The 17,715-nt window shown below is 54.8% G+C and overlaps 1 protein-coding gene across 1 annotated transcript in view; it reads left to right on the plus strand.

Annotated features, from left to right (window-relative positions):
* LOC142068386 (uncharacterized) overlaps positions 1 to 17,715 on the plus strand; it is a 67,295-nt gene that overhangs the window by 46,307 nt on the left and 3,273 nt on the right. The window contains 3 exon segments of the mRNA XM_075123801.1: positions 3,654 to 3,673; positions 6,420 to 6,504; positions 7,375 to 7,501. Coding sequence (XP_074979902.1) covers positions 3,654 to 3,673; positions 6,420 to 6,504; positions 7,375 to 7,501 — 232 coding nt within the window.

Here is a 17,715-nt window from a genome sequence, read left to right on the forward strand (position 1 = left end):
AATATAATAACTAGAGTGGCAGCAGAGGTTATTATTTAACAGCTTGCAAGAGCGTTTATCTCACAAGGAGGGGGGTGAAACACTGGGATGGGTTCCCTAGGGAGGTGGTGGAATCTCCTTCCTTAGAGGTTTTTAAGACCTGGCTTGACAAAGTCCTGGCTGGGATGATTTAATTGGGGATCGGTCCTGCTTCGAGCAGGGGGTTGGACTAGATACCTCCTGGGGTCCCTTCCAACCCTGATCTTCTATGAACCCTAATCTATGAGGCTATGAATTCATGCAATTATTATTCAGCGAGGCAAGGGTCTGGGCTGACAGGGCACGTCCTGGAGGGAGAGGGGGGATCTCTGAGGCCCTCGGCGCTGGGGGGCGGGGGGGGGGTACTTGTCCTCAGCCCAGGGATGGGGCAGCAAATGGAGGGGAGGGGCAGATGTGGGGAGGCGGGAATCTCTCTCCCCACTGATGCCCCCTGCAGCTGCAGGCCCTTGCCCAGGGTCTCGCTCTCTCTCCTCTTTCCCCCTGTCCCGGTCCCCGAGGGCAGACCCCAGCCCCCGCAGACACCCCCCAGCCCGGGACGGGGCGGGGGTTTGCCGGGCACAGGAAGGGGCTGGAGCAGCCGGGAGCGGTGGGTGCCGGGAGGAAGGAGACAGGAATCAGGGAGAACAAAGAACAAGATCATCAGACGCTGGGCGAGCAGCTGCGGCTCCCCCCGGGGTCCGTGCTGGGGGGGGGGGGAATCCCCTCATTAACCCCTCCCTGCCCGGCCGGGGACTTTCTCCCGCTGGGACCAGCCCGGAGCCAGAGGGAAAGTGAGACAGAGACCGTGGGAAAGTGAGGTATGGAGGGGGGGGGGGTCCCCCCCACCCCGTGTCTGTGTCTGGAAGGGGAGAGATAAACACTCCGGTGGAGAGGGGGGGGGAGACTGTGAATTGCAGGGGATTTGCCTGTAAAGGGGGGGTCAAGTTCCAGCAGATCTTGCCTGTCTTCTCTGAACACCCCCCCCCCCCAAGTTTTGGCCTTTTTCTTCCCCATGAAAGCTATAAACTCCGTGTCTATTCCCCGCCTTTCCCTCGCCAGCCTGCCCCAGATTTGCCTCCGGTTTCTCTGCACTGGCCCTTTTAAATCGACAAAAGATCTGCAAGTGTGTTCCCCTCCCTCCCCCCCGCACACACACACACACACACACACACACGGTTTAGGTGGCCAATCGGTGCGCCCACTCCTTCGCTAAATAGCAAGGCAGTTGTGGGGTGCGGCTGCTTCTGGGGTGGGGAAGGCGTGCCCGTTCTCTGCCAGCAACAGGGCAGGGGCACAGGAGGGGGAAAAGAGGGCCGTGCTCCCCCTACGTAGACTGACCAGCCCCCGGTCACCCAGTCTAGGCTTCCCCCCAGCTGCCCAAGGCAGCTCCCCACCCCTGCTGCTGGGCCCACACGAACTTTGGGCTTCACTGCCTGCCCTTCGCTTCCCCTGCCCATGTGGGTGGCCGGGCAGTGGGGGAACCATCGCTTCCAGAACACCTCTCCGCGGCTCCATCTCACTGGCCGGACCCCAACCAGCGGGACCCCGCCAAGAGCTCCCAGCCTCCTACGGCTCCCAGAGAAGGTCTGTCTTCAGGTGACCTCCGCAGGACTTAGCGGTTCATTCCCGCTCCCTCCTTCCGCCAGGATCAGTGCACTTTGCTTTCGCACACGCTACGTATAAATGCACTGCGGAAATGCAGCCACCTCTTTGGAAAGAGCAGGGGAATTTTGGATAGGAAGAATCTTTTCCTCTTATGCCAAATGCTTGAGTGATTTAATGTTCAGACAGGGCTGCATCTGTGACGGTCTCATCTGACTGTAAAATATAACACCGCAATTTCGAAATCAAAGTCAGTGTTTCTTTTTAAATCAGGACACTAAGGCTCACGGTAGTTTGAAAAAACACTCATCTTCCCGTCCTCTTGTATTAACAGTACAAAGCACTTTGAAAATCCTATAGATTATTCAACCTTCATGTTGTTTATATTTTTTCACTGGATCGGCTTGGATAATTAAGGTAGGTCTGTCCAGTTCCCCTTCAGAGTCTCACGCACACATACAATGATCCATTAAGAACAGAAGAATGGCCCTACTGGGTCAGACCAAAGGCCCAGCTAGCCCAGTGTCTTCTGACAGTGGCCAGGGCCAGTTGCCCCAGAGGGAATGGACAGAACAGGGAATCATCAAGTGATCCGTCCTCTCTCTCCCATTCCCAGCTTCTGGCAAACAGAGGCTAGGGACACCATCCCTGCCCATCCCGGCTAATAGCCATTGATGGACCTAACCTCCATGAATTTATCTAGTTCTTTTTTGAACCCTGTTATGGTCTTGGCCTTCACAACATCCTCTGGCAAGGAGTTCCCCAGGTTGACTGTGCGTTGTGTGAAGAAATGCTTCCTTTTCTTTGTTTTAAACCTGCTGCCTAATAATTTCATTGGGTGACCCCTTGTTCTTGTGTTATGAGAAGTAGCAAACAACACTGCCTTATCTACTGTCTCCACACCAGTCATGATTTTATAGACCTCTATCGTATCTCCCCTTAGCCGTCTCTTTTCCAAGCTGAAAAGTCCCAGTCTTATTAATCTTTCCACATACGGAAGCTGTTCCAGACCCCTCATCATTTTTGTCGCCCTTTCCCTGAACCTTTCCCAATTCCAATATATCTCTTTTGAGGTGGGGCGACCAGATCGGCACGCAGTATTCAAGATGTAGGGGTACCATGGATTTATATAGAGGCAATAGGATATTTTCTGTCCTATTTTCTATCCCTTTCTTAATGATTTCCAACTTTCTGTTCGCTTTTTGACGGCCACGGCACGTCGAATGGATGTTTGCAGAGAACTCGCCACAACGGCCCCGCGATCTCTTTCTTGAGCGGTAACAGTTAATTTGGACCCCGTCATTGTGTGGTTCACTGCCCACGCTGGGCAGACTTTACAAATACATGGGCTCAGGCAAACCTTCATTTGGCTTGACGTCCCCCCCCCCCGGGCTTCTTTCCAGAAGGCCACTCGCATAACCGCTCCATAGATAGGCCCCTAGATAGGTCCCTCTGCCCTCAAAAAGCTTTTGCAAACACCGTGTGGGGAGGTTCAAATGCACAGCAGGGAATTGTTGCCATTGGAAGTCAGACCACACCGGTCACAAAAACGTTTCCGTTCGTCCTAGTTTGGCTAATTTCCTTTTAACACACAACTCAAAAAGCCAGCCATATTTAGTGCTTATTTATAAATCTCAAAGTGTTTTACAGAGGAAGGTCAAGGTCATTATTTCCATCTGGGAAATGGGGAAACTGAGGCATGGTGCGGGGGTGTGTGTACAGAATAAACACCCCAACCCGTGGCCAGAGCAGATACGTACCCTCTTTGCAGTTGCTGTCCCAGACCCTGTGATTCTGGCACACTGTACCCATTCACGTCATGTAACCGTGATGGTTCTGCGGCCCTGGGGGACTTTCTGTGGCCATTTATGTTCCTGGGTAAATTTCAACAAAAGTGTACACACAGCTGACGTTCACCCTAATGAGGGTTTCACGCGGGAACAATCAGACCCCGTCGTTTTCCCAAGGGGCGCTCCACCGAAATACACTCGTTTAGCATCAGAATTTGTCTTAACTTTATTCGTCTTACCTAGAGCCGGTTCCTTTGCCGTCGGTAAATGGGAAAGGCTCACTCCTTCAGGCTGACACTTAATGCTTCACACCTGCTCTTCCTTCTGAACTGGGAGCACAGTTGTCGTTGAGGGACAGTGTTATGTTGACCCAGTGACTAACCTCAACGTAAGAACATTTCTGCCAGCTGATCCAAGTAATTGGTCTCTTATGCAGTGGTAAGCCAGGGCCAGTGAAATACTGTTTTAGCCATTTTTTTAAAAGCACGCAAAAATAAATAAATTACATAAACTGATAGGTAATGGCCAAGAATGAGGTTTATAGGACCTTTACATGAAGTTACAATTTATCAACCGGTGTGGAGCTTGCCTGGAGCATTTCTCTGGCAGATAAGTGACTGTTTTATTGTGGCTTTATCTCCTGGCTATTCAGGTGGTGACAAACCATATTCTGCTAATCATAAAATCGTAGAAGATCAGGGGTGGAAGGGACCTCAGGAGGTATCTAGTCCAACCCCCTGCTCAAAGCAGGACTGATCCCCAACTAAATCATCCCAGCCAGGGCTTTGTCAAGCCTGACCTTAAAAATATCTAAGGAAGGAGATTCCACCACCTCCCTAGGGAACCCATTCCAGTGCTTCACCACCAGGCGTTTCTCCCATCCCCACTGCGCAGCCCCCGGGTCCCTGGAAACCAATGGTTCTCTCATCAGTCTCGGGCACCCGATACTCCAGTCCCGTTCCCTGGCCCGCTTCATACCCTGCCTTCCAGCACTGGTAGTCTGACGTCTTTCACTGTCTTGCCTCCACGGGCGGTCAGCTGGAGTCTCAACCCAGCTGGCTTCCATGTCCTGGAGCTTCAGCCACCTCCCATTGGGAACCTGCAACACGTATCTGCTCCCGTCACCGGTCAGCCCAGACTAAGCTGAGCTGTCCCCTTTTATACTCTGATCCCCTCCTCGCTAGGCCTTTCATCTTCACTCTCAGTGACAGGTTTCAGAGGAACAGCCGTGTTAGTCTGTATTCGCAAAAAGAAAAGGGGGACTTGTGGCACCTTAGAGACTAACCAATTTATTTGAGCATGAGCTTTCGTGAGCCACAGCTCACTTCATCAGATGTGTACCGTGGAAACTGCAGCAGACTTTATATACACACAGAGAATATGAAACAATACCTCCTCCCACCCCACTGTCCTGCTGGTAATAGCTTATCTAAAGTGATCAACAGGTGGGCCATTTCCAGCACAAATCCAGGTTTTCTCACCCTCCACCCCCCCACACAAATTCACTCTCCTGCTGGTGCTAGCCCATCCAAAGTGACAACTCTTTACATAATCAAGTCGGGCAATTTCCTGCATAGATCCATCTCAGTGAGATGATCCGGGGCACTTGCCCCTCTGGTTACTGTTCACTTTCGGGGACACAGAGTGGCCTTCTCGGCGTTTTTAGGAGCCCCTTTGGTGACCTGCGCATGGCTGTGTGTTCCCAGCAGAGCTGGGAATAGTTAAATATCCCAGAGTGTCCTGCAGCTTAAAGCAGCTGGCTCTGGGATTTTACTGCTTAGAAATGAGCTTGAATACCTTGAACGCTGCATGCCCCGCCTTGGAAAAAAGTTAGAACTGGAAAAAGAACAGAGAAGGGTCGCAGAAATGATGAGGGGTCTGGAACGGCTTCCATATGAGGAGAGATTAATAAGACGGGGACTTTTCAGCTTGGAAAAGAGACGGCTAAGGGGCGATATGATAGAGGGCTATAAAGTCATGACTGGTGTGGAGAAAGTAAATAAGGACGTGTCGTTTACCCCTCCTCATCACACAAGAAGCAGGGGTTGGATGACATTAAGAGGCAGCAAGTGGAAAAGAAGGAAAATTGGAGTTACTTCTTCACACAATGCAGAGTCAACCTTTGGAACTGGCTTTTAGGGGGCCGTTCTGAAGGCCAAACGTATAACTGGGTCGAACAACGAATGACGTCATTTCACGCAGGATAGGTCCCTCGGTGGCCATTAGCCAAGATGGTCAGGGAGGCAACCCCATGTTCTGGGTCTCCCTAACCATCTGATTGCCAGAAGCTGGGGCTGGATGATAGGGGATGGATCACTCATTCATTGTCCTGTTCTGTTCATTGCCCCTGAAGCCGGCCACTGTCAAAAGACGGGATACTGGGCTAGATGGACCCTTGGTCTGACCCGTGTCACTATTCTTGTGTCTTATACAATCGTAAGACGGGAAGGGACCTTGACAGGTCATCTAGTCCAGTCTCCTGCACTCATGGCAGGGCTAAGTATTAATGAGCTTTACCCTAATCATAGAGATTTCCATTGTGCTAGTGGAGAATAGCTGTCCACCACGCTTTTGCTGGGGAGAGACCTTCATTAAAGCTCCCCCTAAGCCCCGCCAAGGTGGGGACGTTCTCCAGCTGGGACTAGCCCCAGGCGCTGCTGATGGGAACTCCTGACCCAGAAACTCCCAAGGGATTGAGAGAGACCTCTCCACTCCCTATATGTCTGTGAGCCCCAGAGCTGCTCCCACCATTAAGGCCAGAAAGGATCATTAGGTCATCTCGTCTGACCTGCTTCACCCAGGCCCTTCCATTTCTCCCACGCACCCTGTACTGCGTCCAATAACTTGCTTTTGGTAACACGTCTTCCTGCCTGGGATCCCCCTTCCCAGCACACACAGAGCGGGGCCAGCGGCGGGAGAGAGAAAGCCCCCGAGAATGGGATGGTGACCACGCCTCCCATCTAGAGGGTGGAAGGAGAGAGGAAAGTGGGGGAGAGAAAGGGACTGAAGAGGAGAAATGAGTGAGGGGGATTGCCAGACTCCCAGACACACCTGCTGCACCATCCCTGGGCACAATCATGTTCCTGTGAACAAGGTGAGGAGCAGAGAGAGGAAAAACCAGCCCCTGACTCTCCCTGTTCCCCCTGCGTGCTGCCCTGGGGATAGTGTCAGGGGGAATCCCCCCGGGGGGCTCCTTTGGTTCTGCTCTTTCCTAGCGTTGGATTCAGACCCTGTCCCTGGGAGGGATTAGAAATGTCTCTGTGGGTTTAGTGCTGCAGAGTAAGGTTAATGTTTCGCTCCATGCGACCAAGGATCAGGGACGAGAAAGGGCCGCAGCAAAGCCAGGGAAGGAAGGGATCCCCAGGAGAATGCGGGGGGGGGGGCGGTTCCTGCTGGAAGGAGAGGGGCAGTGAATACGTGGGAGGGGGGCGCTTCTGGGCAGTTGTGTCTGGAGGTGGGAAGGGGAGGAAACCTACAAGGTGGAGAAAGGGAGGGGGACAGGCTGGGACTGGTTTAGTTTGAGGCTTAGATTCTGTGAACAGACCCTGGGGGTTTTAGTGGGATTTGTGAAACGGGAAACAAACCCCCTGGCTGCTGCAAGATCTGAAGGGGGCACCCTCCAGGGAGGCTTAGGGAAGCTGCCTTGGCCCCTCACATCCAGCTGCTCTCAATGAGGAAGAGGTTGGGCTTCCTACCAGGCAGCTCGCCCTGGGACCCTGCTAGGGGCTCCATCTCCTGTATCCGTCTGTGGCTAGTAGGTGTGTGATGGATCTGCTGGGAGAGAGGAGGGGTGTCTCTTCGCCCCTCACCCTGGTGTTTCCTGGATGCTCTGAGCGGTGTGGGGGTGGGACTCTGTTGATAACGAACCACCCAGAGTTTCCGTTTGATTGGCTCCTCTCCCCCACGAATAATGGGGCTATGACTGGGGCAGCAGGTCCTGAGTTTTGGACTCTTGCTCTTTCAGGGGCCGGTGACCTTCGAGGAGGTGGCTGTATATTTCACCAGGGAAGAGGGGGCTCTGCTGGACCCCGCTCAGAGAGCCCTCTCCAGAGACGTCATGCAGGAGACCTGTGAGAACGTGACCTCGCTGGGTAAGGGTTCCCGTCCCCTCGGTTCTTGGCAGGGGAAATGCAGGGTTAAGGTTCACGTCGTCCTCACAGTGCCACCTTAACTCTGCCCAGTTTCAGCATCGCCCCGACCTGCCAGGGACACACACACTCGCCCTCTGCCCTCCCCTGCTACCAACCGTTCCGGGAACGGAGCCCAGGAGCAGTACCGCACAAAGTCTAACCCTTTCCTTTTGCTCCGATGATATTTGGGTTTCTTTCTGTCCTAGCAAACAGAAGCTGCCTGCCCCTGGCCTGCACTCAAACCCTGACTCTACTCCACGGGAACCGGCTCAGGCGTGCAGAATGAGGCCACCCCTTTATCCTCTCCGGCAGGAATCCTCCGGAGTCGTCATCTTCACTTACCCCTCGCACTGCAGAGCACGAGCATGCGTGCCCCTAGACCTATCCTGACACAATCTACTAAACTCAGCATGGCCATGGGGCAGACCCGGTCCCTCCGGGGTCACCCGCACCTCCCTCCATACCACAGTCCCAGCTCTGCCAAGCCGCCCCAACTGCTCCCTCCCCCATCCGATTACAGCTACGGCTGACCCCGTGCACGCAGCCGGAGGGCATGCCGATAAATGCTGGGATTCCCGTCTGTGAACACAACACAAACAGTGGCATGTTCTCTTAGTCCTTCCTCGTATCTATTGTAGATTGATAGATTTGAGTGCCGGAAGAGACGATCGGGCATCTAGTCTGACCTGTATAACAGGCCATCGAATTTCACCCGGTCACGACTATACTGAACTGACTACCTTGTGTATGACTAAATTATCTTCCCATCTTGACATCCTTCAGGAAAAGAAGTCTCCAGTTCTTGTGGTCATTAGTTAACCTTTGCAAAACCTTACTAAACCATTCCCAGTGGCTCTTACTCTCAGGAGTTGTGTGTGTGTGGGCGGGAGCGGGGGGGGGGGGGTCAGAGTTAAGGTTACACTGTGAGGGTGGTATGTACTTGAGCTCTTCATTTTCTGGTTTCCCGAAGTCTACGTTTAGCCTTGTCCCTATGGTGAAAGGCATGAGACCACACTGGGCAACTTGACTTTCCTTGAACGTAGTTTATGGGCATTTAATTTCCTTGATTTTTTTTTTAATTGATGCTTTCGATACTATACCAGTGTCTACACTCGAGCTTTTGCCAGAATAGACATGTTGGATGGGGGAAGGGGGATTTTCCACAGCCCTTATCAACAGAGGGATGAGAGCAGACCATGTCAGAGTCTGCGCGTGTGTTTTCAAGGACTTTTAAAATATTGCTCTGAACCCAGAAATGTTGGTATCCGAGGGCAAAAACTTCCAAGAGGAACTCCTGCGGGACGCAAGCGAAATGCCGAATGCACAGTGCCTGAAAGGTATCAGTGGCAGGGCTGAAATGTCTATCCCCAAGTGCATGGGTGCCAGGTTCAATGGCCCCAGTCTGTTCTCTCGGTCCAAACCATTATTGTGATTGTAGATGACTGGAAATATTGTGGCTAATCAGAGAAGCCTCGGCCTCGCGGCTTTTCATGCACACGTCGCGTGCCTTTCAATCGCCGGCTCCTCGCTTTTCCGCGTGCCAAACTCCTCAGTTAGTCACTTTTGCGACGCTGCTTCCCCGTCGCGGCAGTGGGGTGGCGGGTACTAGCTGAGAGACGTGGCAAGTGACTGAGATCAGTCAGATAATTAGAACCGTAGTTCAAAGTTTTTTAGAACTTTTTGAAGGGGCGGGGGTTGTATTTTAGGGGGGAAAGGGAAGGAGGAGAATCCGGGGAACTACATCCTCACCTTGCCTCAGGGTTGTCGGACAAGATGCCCTCTTGATGTCCTTTTCAGACCGGATTTTACGATTTATCATCCTAGCCCTTCACTTTGCCCGTATCGCCCTGTGGAGAATGTGGGCATTCTTAATTAATATTCTTTTGTCATGAACAATATGTATGACTCAGTTTCCTCTCTCGTTTTGCTTTGTTACCCACTGGGGGTGAAGGCGTTAATTCCTCCTCTGGGACCGGGGAATTAACGTCTGTTGGAGTAAGGTAGGCCTGCCCAGGTTGGCAGGGATACGCTATAAGGAACTGTCCATATATGAATGGAGTGCCCTGGAGAGACACAACGACCGGGCATCGGTTTGTGATGACTGTGAGCCAAGGGACCATCTCGGGACAGAGGGACTAGGTTATAAACAAACAGGGCTTCCAGTTAGCTCCTGCCCAGGTAGGGCCGGCTTTAGGTGTTGGCGACACGGGTGCCCGCCCGGGTGGTAGAAGAGGGGCATGATGCCAATGGGCAGAGGGGCGCCCAGAGCAGTGAGTGACAGTGGGGAGTGCAGTGAATGGGCAGAGTTGGGGGGACATAAGGGGTGTTGCCCCCCCCCCCCAAACTCACAGAGGTGATGCATGGGGAGGCGCCCGGATTTCTCCCTGCTTTGTCCGCATGGAGGAACGTTAGAGGGGTGAGCGGTGATGTGCAGAGTGCATCCCCCCGCCCCCAAACATTCCTCTGTGCCCTCCTAGGGAGCTCTGGGGGGCTTGGGGGGGTGGGGGGGGGCAAGCAGCAACGCCAGGTGCTCCATGCATCTAGGGCAGTTTCCCCATGTGGGTGCAGAAGGGGTTCGGGGGCTCAGACGGGATTATTCATGATTATTATTTTGTCTTTTACAAATAATTTCAGACATACGTCTCAGCTGAAAATCACCCTCAGTTTTATCAGTGGCTCCACTCTCTGCTTCTCTGCGCTAGCCCGAGATGGGGTCCATCTCCCCTTCCGTCTGCCAGGGTTCGCGCCTTCCCTTACGTTATTTTTGGGAGCATGCAGAAACCTGACTGCAGGAGCCAAAGATTTGATCCATGTAAGGCAGGGGTCTCAAACTCGAATCACCAGGAGGGCCACATGAGGACTCGTACGTTGGCCCGAGGGCTGCATCACACCCCTCCCCCCAGCCCCCGCTCTGCCCCTGCCCGCTGGGAGCAGCAGGGGGCTCAGGGCAGGGGGTTGGGGTGCAGGAAGGAGTGCGGGGTGCAGCAGGGGGCTCAGGGCAGGGGGTTGGGGTGCAGAAGGGAGTGCGGGATGCGGCAGGGGTTTGGGGTGCGGCAGGGGGCTCAGGGCAGGGAGTTGGGGTGCAGAAGGGAGTGCGGGATGCGGCAGGGGGTTGGGGTGCAGGAAGGAGTGCGGGGTGCAGCAGGGGGCTCAGGGCAGGGGGTTGGGGTGCAGAAGGGAGTGCGGGATGCGGCAGGGGTTTGGGGTGCGGCAGGGGGCTCAGGGCAGGGAGTTGGGGTGCAGAAGGGAGTGCGGGATGCAGCAGGGGTTTGGGGTGCGGCAGGGGGCTCAGGGCAGGGAGTTGGGGTGCAGAAGGGAGTGCAGGATGCGGCAGGGGGTTGGGGTGCAGGAAGGAGTGCGGGGTGCAGCAGGGGGCTCAGGGCAGGGGGTTGGGGTGCAGGAAGGAGTGCAGGGTGCAGCAGGGGGCTCAGGGCAGGGGGTTAGGGTGCAGGAAGGAGTGCAGGGTGCAGCAGGGGGCTCAGGGCAGGGGGTTGGGGTGCAGGAAGGAGTGCGGGGTGCAGCAGGGGGCTCAGGGCAGGGGGTTGGGGTGCAGAAGGGAGTTGCGGGATGCGGCAGGGGTTTGGGGTGCGGCAGGGGGCTCAGGGCAGGGAGTTGGGGTGCAGAAGGGAGTGCGGGATGCGGCAGGGGGTTGGGGTGCAGGAAGGAGTGCGGGGTGCAGCAGGGGGCTCAGGGCAGGGGGTTGGGGTGCAGAAGGGAGTGCGGGATGCGGCAGGGGTTTGGGGTGCGGCAGGGGGCTCAGGGCAGGGAGTTGGGGTGCAGAAGGGAGTGCGGGATGCGGCAGGGGGTTGGGGTGCAGGAAGGAGTGCGGGGTGCAGCAGGGGGCTCAGGGCAGGGGGTTGGGGTGCAGAAGGGAGTGCGGGATGCGGCAGGGGTTTGGGGTGCGGCAGGGGGCTCAGGGCAGGGAGTTGGGGTGCAGAAGGGAGTGCGGGATGCGGCAGGGGTTTGGGGTGCGGCAGGGGGCTCAGGGCAGGGAGTTGGGGTGCGGGCTGCAGGAGGGGTTCGGTTTCCGGCCCTGCGCCGCTTACCTTGAGCGGCTCCGGGGAGGCAGGGGTGCGCACTGGGGCCAGGGTAGGCTCCCTGCATGCCCTGGCCCCGGCCCCCTGTGCTCCGGGAAGCGGTGGGCACCCTGTCCATGTGGCCCCAGGGGGATGGGGAGCAGAGCACTCCATGAGCTGTTCTTGCCTATGGGTACCTCCCCCGAAGCTCCCACTGGCCGTGGGTCCCCGTTCATGGAGTTCTCTGCTCCCCTTCCCCCCGGGGGCCGCGAGGGCAGTGTGGGGCCCTCAGCACCATGGGGTTGGCAAATCTGCAGGCTGGATCCAAAGCCCTGAGGTGCCGGATCCGGCCCCGAGGCCATAGTTTGGCCACCCCTGGCCTGGAGGTAGGCTAGGGCCACAGCGCGCTGGGGAGGGTCCGGGGGGGGGGCCCCCACGGGGAGCTTGACGGGCCACAATAGCCGCTTTGAACTCATGAAGGTTGCAAGGATCCATCCCCCGCTCCTGCTGTGGTTTGGCAGTTCAGAGTTTTGGAGCCGCTCTACATTGGTGTAGATTTGTCTGCCAACCTTTCCAAGATTTGCTGCTGTCGGGATGAATAAAGAACACTTCTATGTTCTTCCATACTTCGGTCTCTGTATCCTGAAGTAAAATCACCAGGCCAGGCTCCTGTTGTCTATACACCGCACGTATTGTGAGAGAGAAAGCGTGGTTTCTTGCCAGTTCTGAGACAGATGTTGCAGATGGGCTGATTTAGTGGGGGCTTGGTCCTGCTTTGAGCAGGGGGTTGGACTAGATCATAGAATCATAGAATCATAGAATATCAGGGTTGGAAGGGACCCCAGAAGGTCATCTAGTCCAACCCCCTGCTCGAAGCAGGACCAATTCCCAGTTAAATCATCCCAGCCAGGGCTTTGTCAAGCCTGACCTTAAAAACCTCTAAGGAAGGAGATTCTACCACCTCCCTAGGTAACGCATTCCAGTGTTTCACCACCCTCCTAGTGAAAAAGTTTTTCCTCATATCCAGTCTAAACCTCCCCCACTGCAGCTTGAGACCATTACTCCTCGTTCTGTCATCTGATACCATTGAGAACAGTCTAGAGCCATCCTCTTTGGAACCCCCTTTCAGGTAGTTGAAAGCAGCTATCAAATCCCCCCTCATTCTTCTCTTCTGCAGGCTAAACAATCCCAGCTCCCTCAGCCTCTCCTCATAACTCATGTGTTCCAGACCCCTAATCATTTTTGTTGCCCTTCGCTGGACTCTCTCCAATTTATCCACATCCTTCTTGAAGTGTGGGGCCCAAAACTGGACACAGTACTCCAGATGAGGCCTCACCAATGTCGAATAGAGGGGAACGATCACGTCCCTCGATCTGCTCGCTATGCCCCTACTTATACATCCCAAAATGCCATTGGCCTTCTTGGCAACAAGGGCACACTGCTGACTCATATCCAGCTTCTCGTCCACTGTCACCCCTAGGTCCTTTTCCGCAGAACTGCTGCCTCGCCATTCGGTCCCTAGTCTGTAGCTGTGCATTGGGTTCTTCCGTCCTAAGTGCAGGACCCTGCACTTATCCTTATTGAACCTCATCAGATTTCTTTTGGCCCAATCCTCCAATTTGTCTAGGTCCTTCTGTATCCTATCCCTCCCCTCCAGCGTATCTACCACTCCTCCCAGTTTAGTATCATCCGCAAATAGATGGCCTCCTGAGGTCTCTTCCAACCCTGATCTTCTACGTGTGTTAAAGCTAGAACGTACGGGTTCCTGACAAATTAATTCCTAATACAGGGAACTTTTTTTTCAGAATAAGCTCTGGCATCAACTTTCGCCGCTTCGATTAGCCTAATCAAGTGATGATTCTTGTAAAGACGTTGTCCGCGATTTAACCGTGTTTTCTAAGTCCAGAATTTTGCACTTGTTTATATATTTATATTCTTTTTATTCTGTAGCTGACGTAGAAGTTGCTAAGTTATGCAGTTATAACAACAGAACCCCCGCCGAAGCAAGCTCAGTGTGGTCTGTGTTCTGTTTGACGGGTTTTTTAAGCCTTCATCTCGTGAGACTCCAATTTTTACAGTTATGGACAGTGGAAATTCCAGGAGCAGATGACGCAGTGTCCATCACGTTTTCCTGGAATATGTGAAAGAGCGTACTTCTCTTTTAAATGACTTACTCCTGGTTTGTTTGTTTTTTTTTAATTTACAAATACAAAAACGAAATGGGTGAACTAAGCTTTTATTCTGTGTGTTTGCAGAGTTATTTGAAAGCAGTAACAGACCAGCCCGAAGAAAAGCTGACCTATAAAGGATCCTCTCTCATGGCATCGTATTAAACCAGCCCGATAGAACTTCTCTGCTCTATCAAGTGGCATCTTTTACAATGTGCAGACAGATCGGTTCTTCTTTAAAGCATTTCAAAGTTAATTTTTTTTTTTTTTTGCCCAAATCACAGGATGTGACAAATTTCTTGTAACTTGGCCGTTCTCTCTGGTTTTTGCCTTCAGATCCGGGCGTCCAGAGAATGGCGGCTGCTGGCCGGGAGACCAGCTCTGAAGGCCGCGCTGCCCCCATCGGGGAACGAAGGGTGGTCTGGTATCTGGTGTATTGCCCCGAACGAAGGGTGGTCTGGTATCTGGTGTATTGCCATACTTACTTCTGCCCTGTTGGAGTCTGAAGCAGAGATCGCTCAGGACAGTGGGGGAAAGTGGTTGGGAAACAGGAAATTTTGGGGAACAGGTAGCGAAGAGGCCTGCAGGGACTGAGAGCGGAAGCGAGAACACCGAGAGCAATTGCTTCTGGAGACCCAGGAGGTGGAGAGGGGTGAGACCAGTGGGAGGAAGGGGAGTGGGTCTCATAACGAGTGACCGGGCTAGCTGCACCCTGTCCCCTTCCGGGTCTCTCTGAGTGCCCCCCTCAGCTGTCAGGCCGCAGGCTTTTCCCTCTCCTGCAGTGGAATTCTGCAATTTTACCGTGACCGACACCGGGCCCTGGGCGACAATAACTTACGTATGAACCTCACTTGCCCAGCAAATCAGGCTGAGTGCAGATACCTTCGTCCGTCTGGGGTCAGTGTTGTAGAGTGACAAAACAGGCATCTTCAAACCCTAGCAGTGTTTATTTTGGAGAAGGAAAAAGGGGTTGCCTCCCACAGAGACGCTCGAAGGGGAGAACCCAGTCGAGGCTTGGAGAACAGCCCATATGGCAAACAGCCAGGCTGGGAGTGACGTGTCCCAGTGCCCAGAGTCATTTTCCCACCAACTTACGCAGCATCACCTTGTGGGGTCCGTTAAACCTCTCCACTCGCCCGTCGGTTTGGGTTCATAACCTGCTCCCAGGCTCGGCTCAAGGTGGGGTCCCCCCTCTGTTCCCTGATGAGTCCCTGTCGTGCTCCAGCTCTGCGTGGGCATCCTTCATGGGGGGTCTCCGCATCAGGGTATGGGTCACCTGAAGTCTCGGTGGGGTTGGATGGCCACTCTCCTGAGTCAGGCTCTGATCGGTGCCCAAGTAATCCCCAGCTTGCTAGCCCTTTCTTCCCCTCTTCTGCGGGTCGACAACTGTATTCACGTAGGATCTCCTGGATCCCCAGCCAGTCCTGTCCCAGGACCACAGGGTCGGCCAATTTTGGGGGCTGCACCCACCTGGAGAACCTAGTCATGGTGGCTAGTTTCCAGACTGGCCCACGCGGTCGGATATGGCCATATGTCCCCGTGGATATACTAGAGATGTGTCTCAGTCCCTGCCAGTCTAGGTTTGGTACTGGGCCGGCCCGGATAAGCATCTGGCTGCAACCAGTCTACCAAGGCTGTTGTGGAGATCCCGTCGACTCGTATGGGGGTCAGGAGTTTCTCTGGACCACTTTTCCGGGCCCAAGGGCTGGCTATGCACACCTGCCCATAACTACAGTCCATATAGGGGCAGTCTCGCCAAAAGTGCCCCTCCTGGCCACACTCATAGCAGCGGTCTTGGTCCCTCTTGGTCCCCAGGTCTGCCTTTTGTCAGGGCTGGACCCCCTAACAGATCCTGCTCTCTCTGGGCTGTAGGTCGGCTGGCTGGCTGGCCATCTTCGGCTGGGGTTCAGATTAGCAGGTAGCATCAGGGGCATGCGTTGTGGGTCCCCTGGTTGGGGCGACTGCGTCCCCCCTCAACTCCCTGCTGGGCCATCCCTCTTGCCCAGGCTCTCGGGTGTACAGGGTCACGGTTTTGCCCCCCTAGGCTGCCAAATAGTCTTCCATCAACTTGACGGTCTCAGCCAATGTCGCTGGCCGACGTCGCTGCATCCTCTTCTTCCCCCACGCACACCGGGGAGGATTTGGGTGAACTCTTCTAAAGTGACGGCTTCTGCCACCTGGGCCCCGGACCGTTTCGTGGGCTATGGTTCTCGGCGGAAAGTTTCGGGGTTGATGCCGGTTTGATCCAAGATGGCTGCTTTCACCTTCTCGTAGCTCAGAACGTCTTCCGGTCCAGATTCCGGGATGCCGCGTGGGCTGGTCCCATCAGGTATAAGGCCAGGAGGGTGGCCCAGGGGCCACGGTAGCCACCTGCTCAAAAGTCACTAGAAACGCCTCCAGGTCATTGCCAGGCCCCACCTTTGTGAGGTTTATTGGGAGGCCGACAGGTGGGGTCCCTTCTGGCAGCCCAGCTGTGGCAGGGGAAGGTGATCTTGTTGGTTGCACCTGCTGGACCAACTGTTCTTGTCGCACCCGGTGTTGTGCGGCCAGCTCTTGTATCATCTGTTATTGCTGGGCTGCTGCAGTTGGTCACCTGCTGCTGGGGGTTTTCCAGCAGCCGTTTCAGGAACTTGCCCATCTCCTTCTCGGGTCAGAGTGACTGCTAGTCAGGACAGAGGGGTCGTCAACTCGTCAGCTGTCTCGCCTACGGGGCCTTTCAGTGGGAGCCGACCGGCGCCCGCGTTCTCCATTATGCGTCGCAGGCCCTGTACACCCCATCCATCTTTGGGGGCGGGGTGAGGGTGCCGCTGCCCCCCAGTTAAGTCCGCCTGCCTGCCCTTAGCCTCAGGGCAGTACGGCCCAATGGCCAGAGTCAATATGGGCACCCTCTCACTCAGACTCGAGGGCCTAGTGGCCAGAATCAATTCAATTTCCCTCTCCCTTGGGCTGTATGGCCTGGTGGTCAGAGTCCATAAAACAGCCCCCCTCAGCAGGACAATGCAGCTTATTGGCCAGAGTCAGGGAAGTGGGCCACCACCAAGGAGGGGGTGGTGGCCAGGGTAGGGGGACCAGGGCTCTCGCTTTCCACCGGGTCCCCGTCCAAGGCCCTGGTAGTGGCAAGCATCTGTGCCACGGAGTTGGCAGGGATCCAGCTGAAACACAAAAGCTGGGTCACTAACTGGGTCCACATCCTGGCTCCCCTGGGCTTCTTCCTCCTGTATCCCCTGATGCCGTGTCCGTGACGTCTTCAGGGTCTCGCTACCCCTGGTGACTCTGGCCTCCACAGGGGCATCCGCAGGTATCCAGGTGTCTGCCTAGGTCTCAGTGTCTCCAGGTCCTGCAGTCTGGGGCTTTGGCTGTTCCCTGGGCTGGGAGCCAGCAGCGTGTGTCCCGCCTCTCCCACGGTCAGTCTGGAATGAGCTGGGTGTCTCCCTTTTATACTGAGACAGCACTTGGAGCATGCCCAGCAGGGGCGAGGGGGCGTGGCTTTCTCTGCCCAGCGTGTGGGGTTAACCCCTTCTTGTCCAGTGCGGGGCCTGTACACCCCGTCACATCTCCACACCCAGGGATGTTCATACCCCCACCCATTACATCCAACTCACTAGATTCCCTAATTCTGCAAAATGTGATTTCCTGACACCTAATGCTGCTGAGATCCTGCATTCAGTGATCTCCCTGCCCTTCCTATTCCTGACTCCACCGAACCCCACCAGCCCATGCTGGCTGTTCCCCGCTTCCCCAGGACTCTCACATTGTCTCTGGACCACTCGGTCAGCAAGGAGCAGTGCCAGGGGGACTTGCCCTCTCTCTGGCATCTTCACTTTCCGGCACATGGTTTTACCTTCTTTATGTTTTAGTAGCCTCTTTGATAATAACTAAGGCTCCGTTTTAGTAAAAGTTCTGCACCGGTCACGGGCCCTAAACAAAAATTCACAGGCCCGTGACCTGTCCATGTCATTTACTAAAAATACCCGCCGTGACAAAAACTTGG

The sequence above is a fragment of the Caretta caretta genome, chromosome 28 (genome assembly GCF_965140235.1).
Source record: "Caretta caretta isolate rCarCar2 chromosome 28, rCarCar1.hap1, whole genome shotgun sequence".
Classification (NCBI taxonomy): Eukaryota; Metazoa; Chordata; order Testudines; family Cheloniidae; genus Caretta; species Caretta caretta.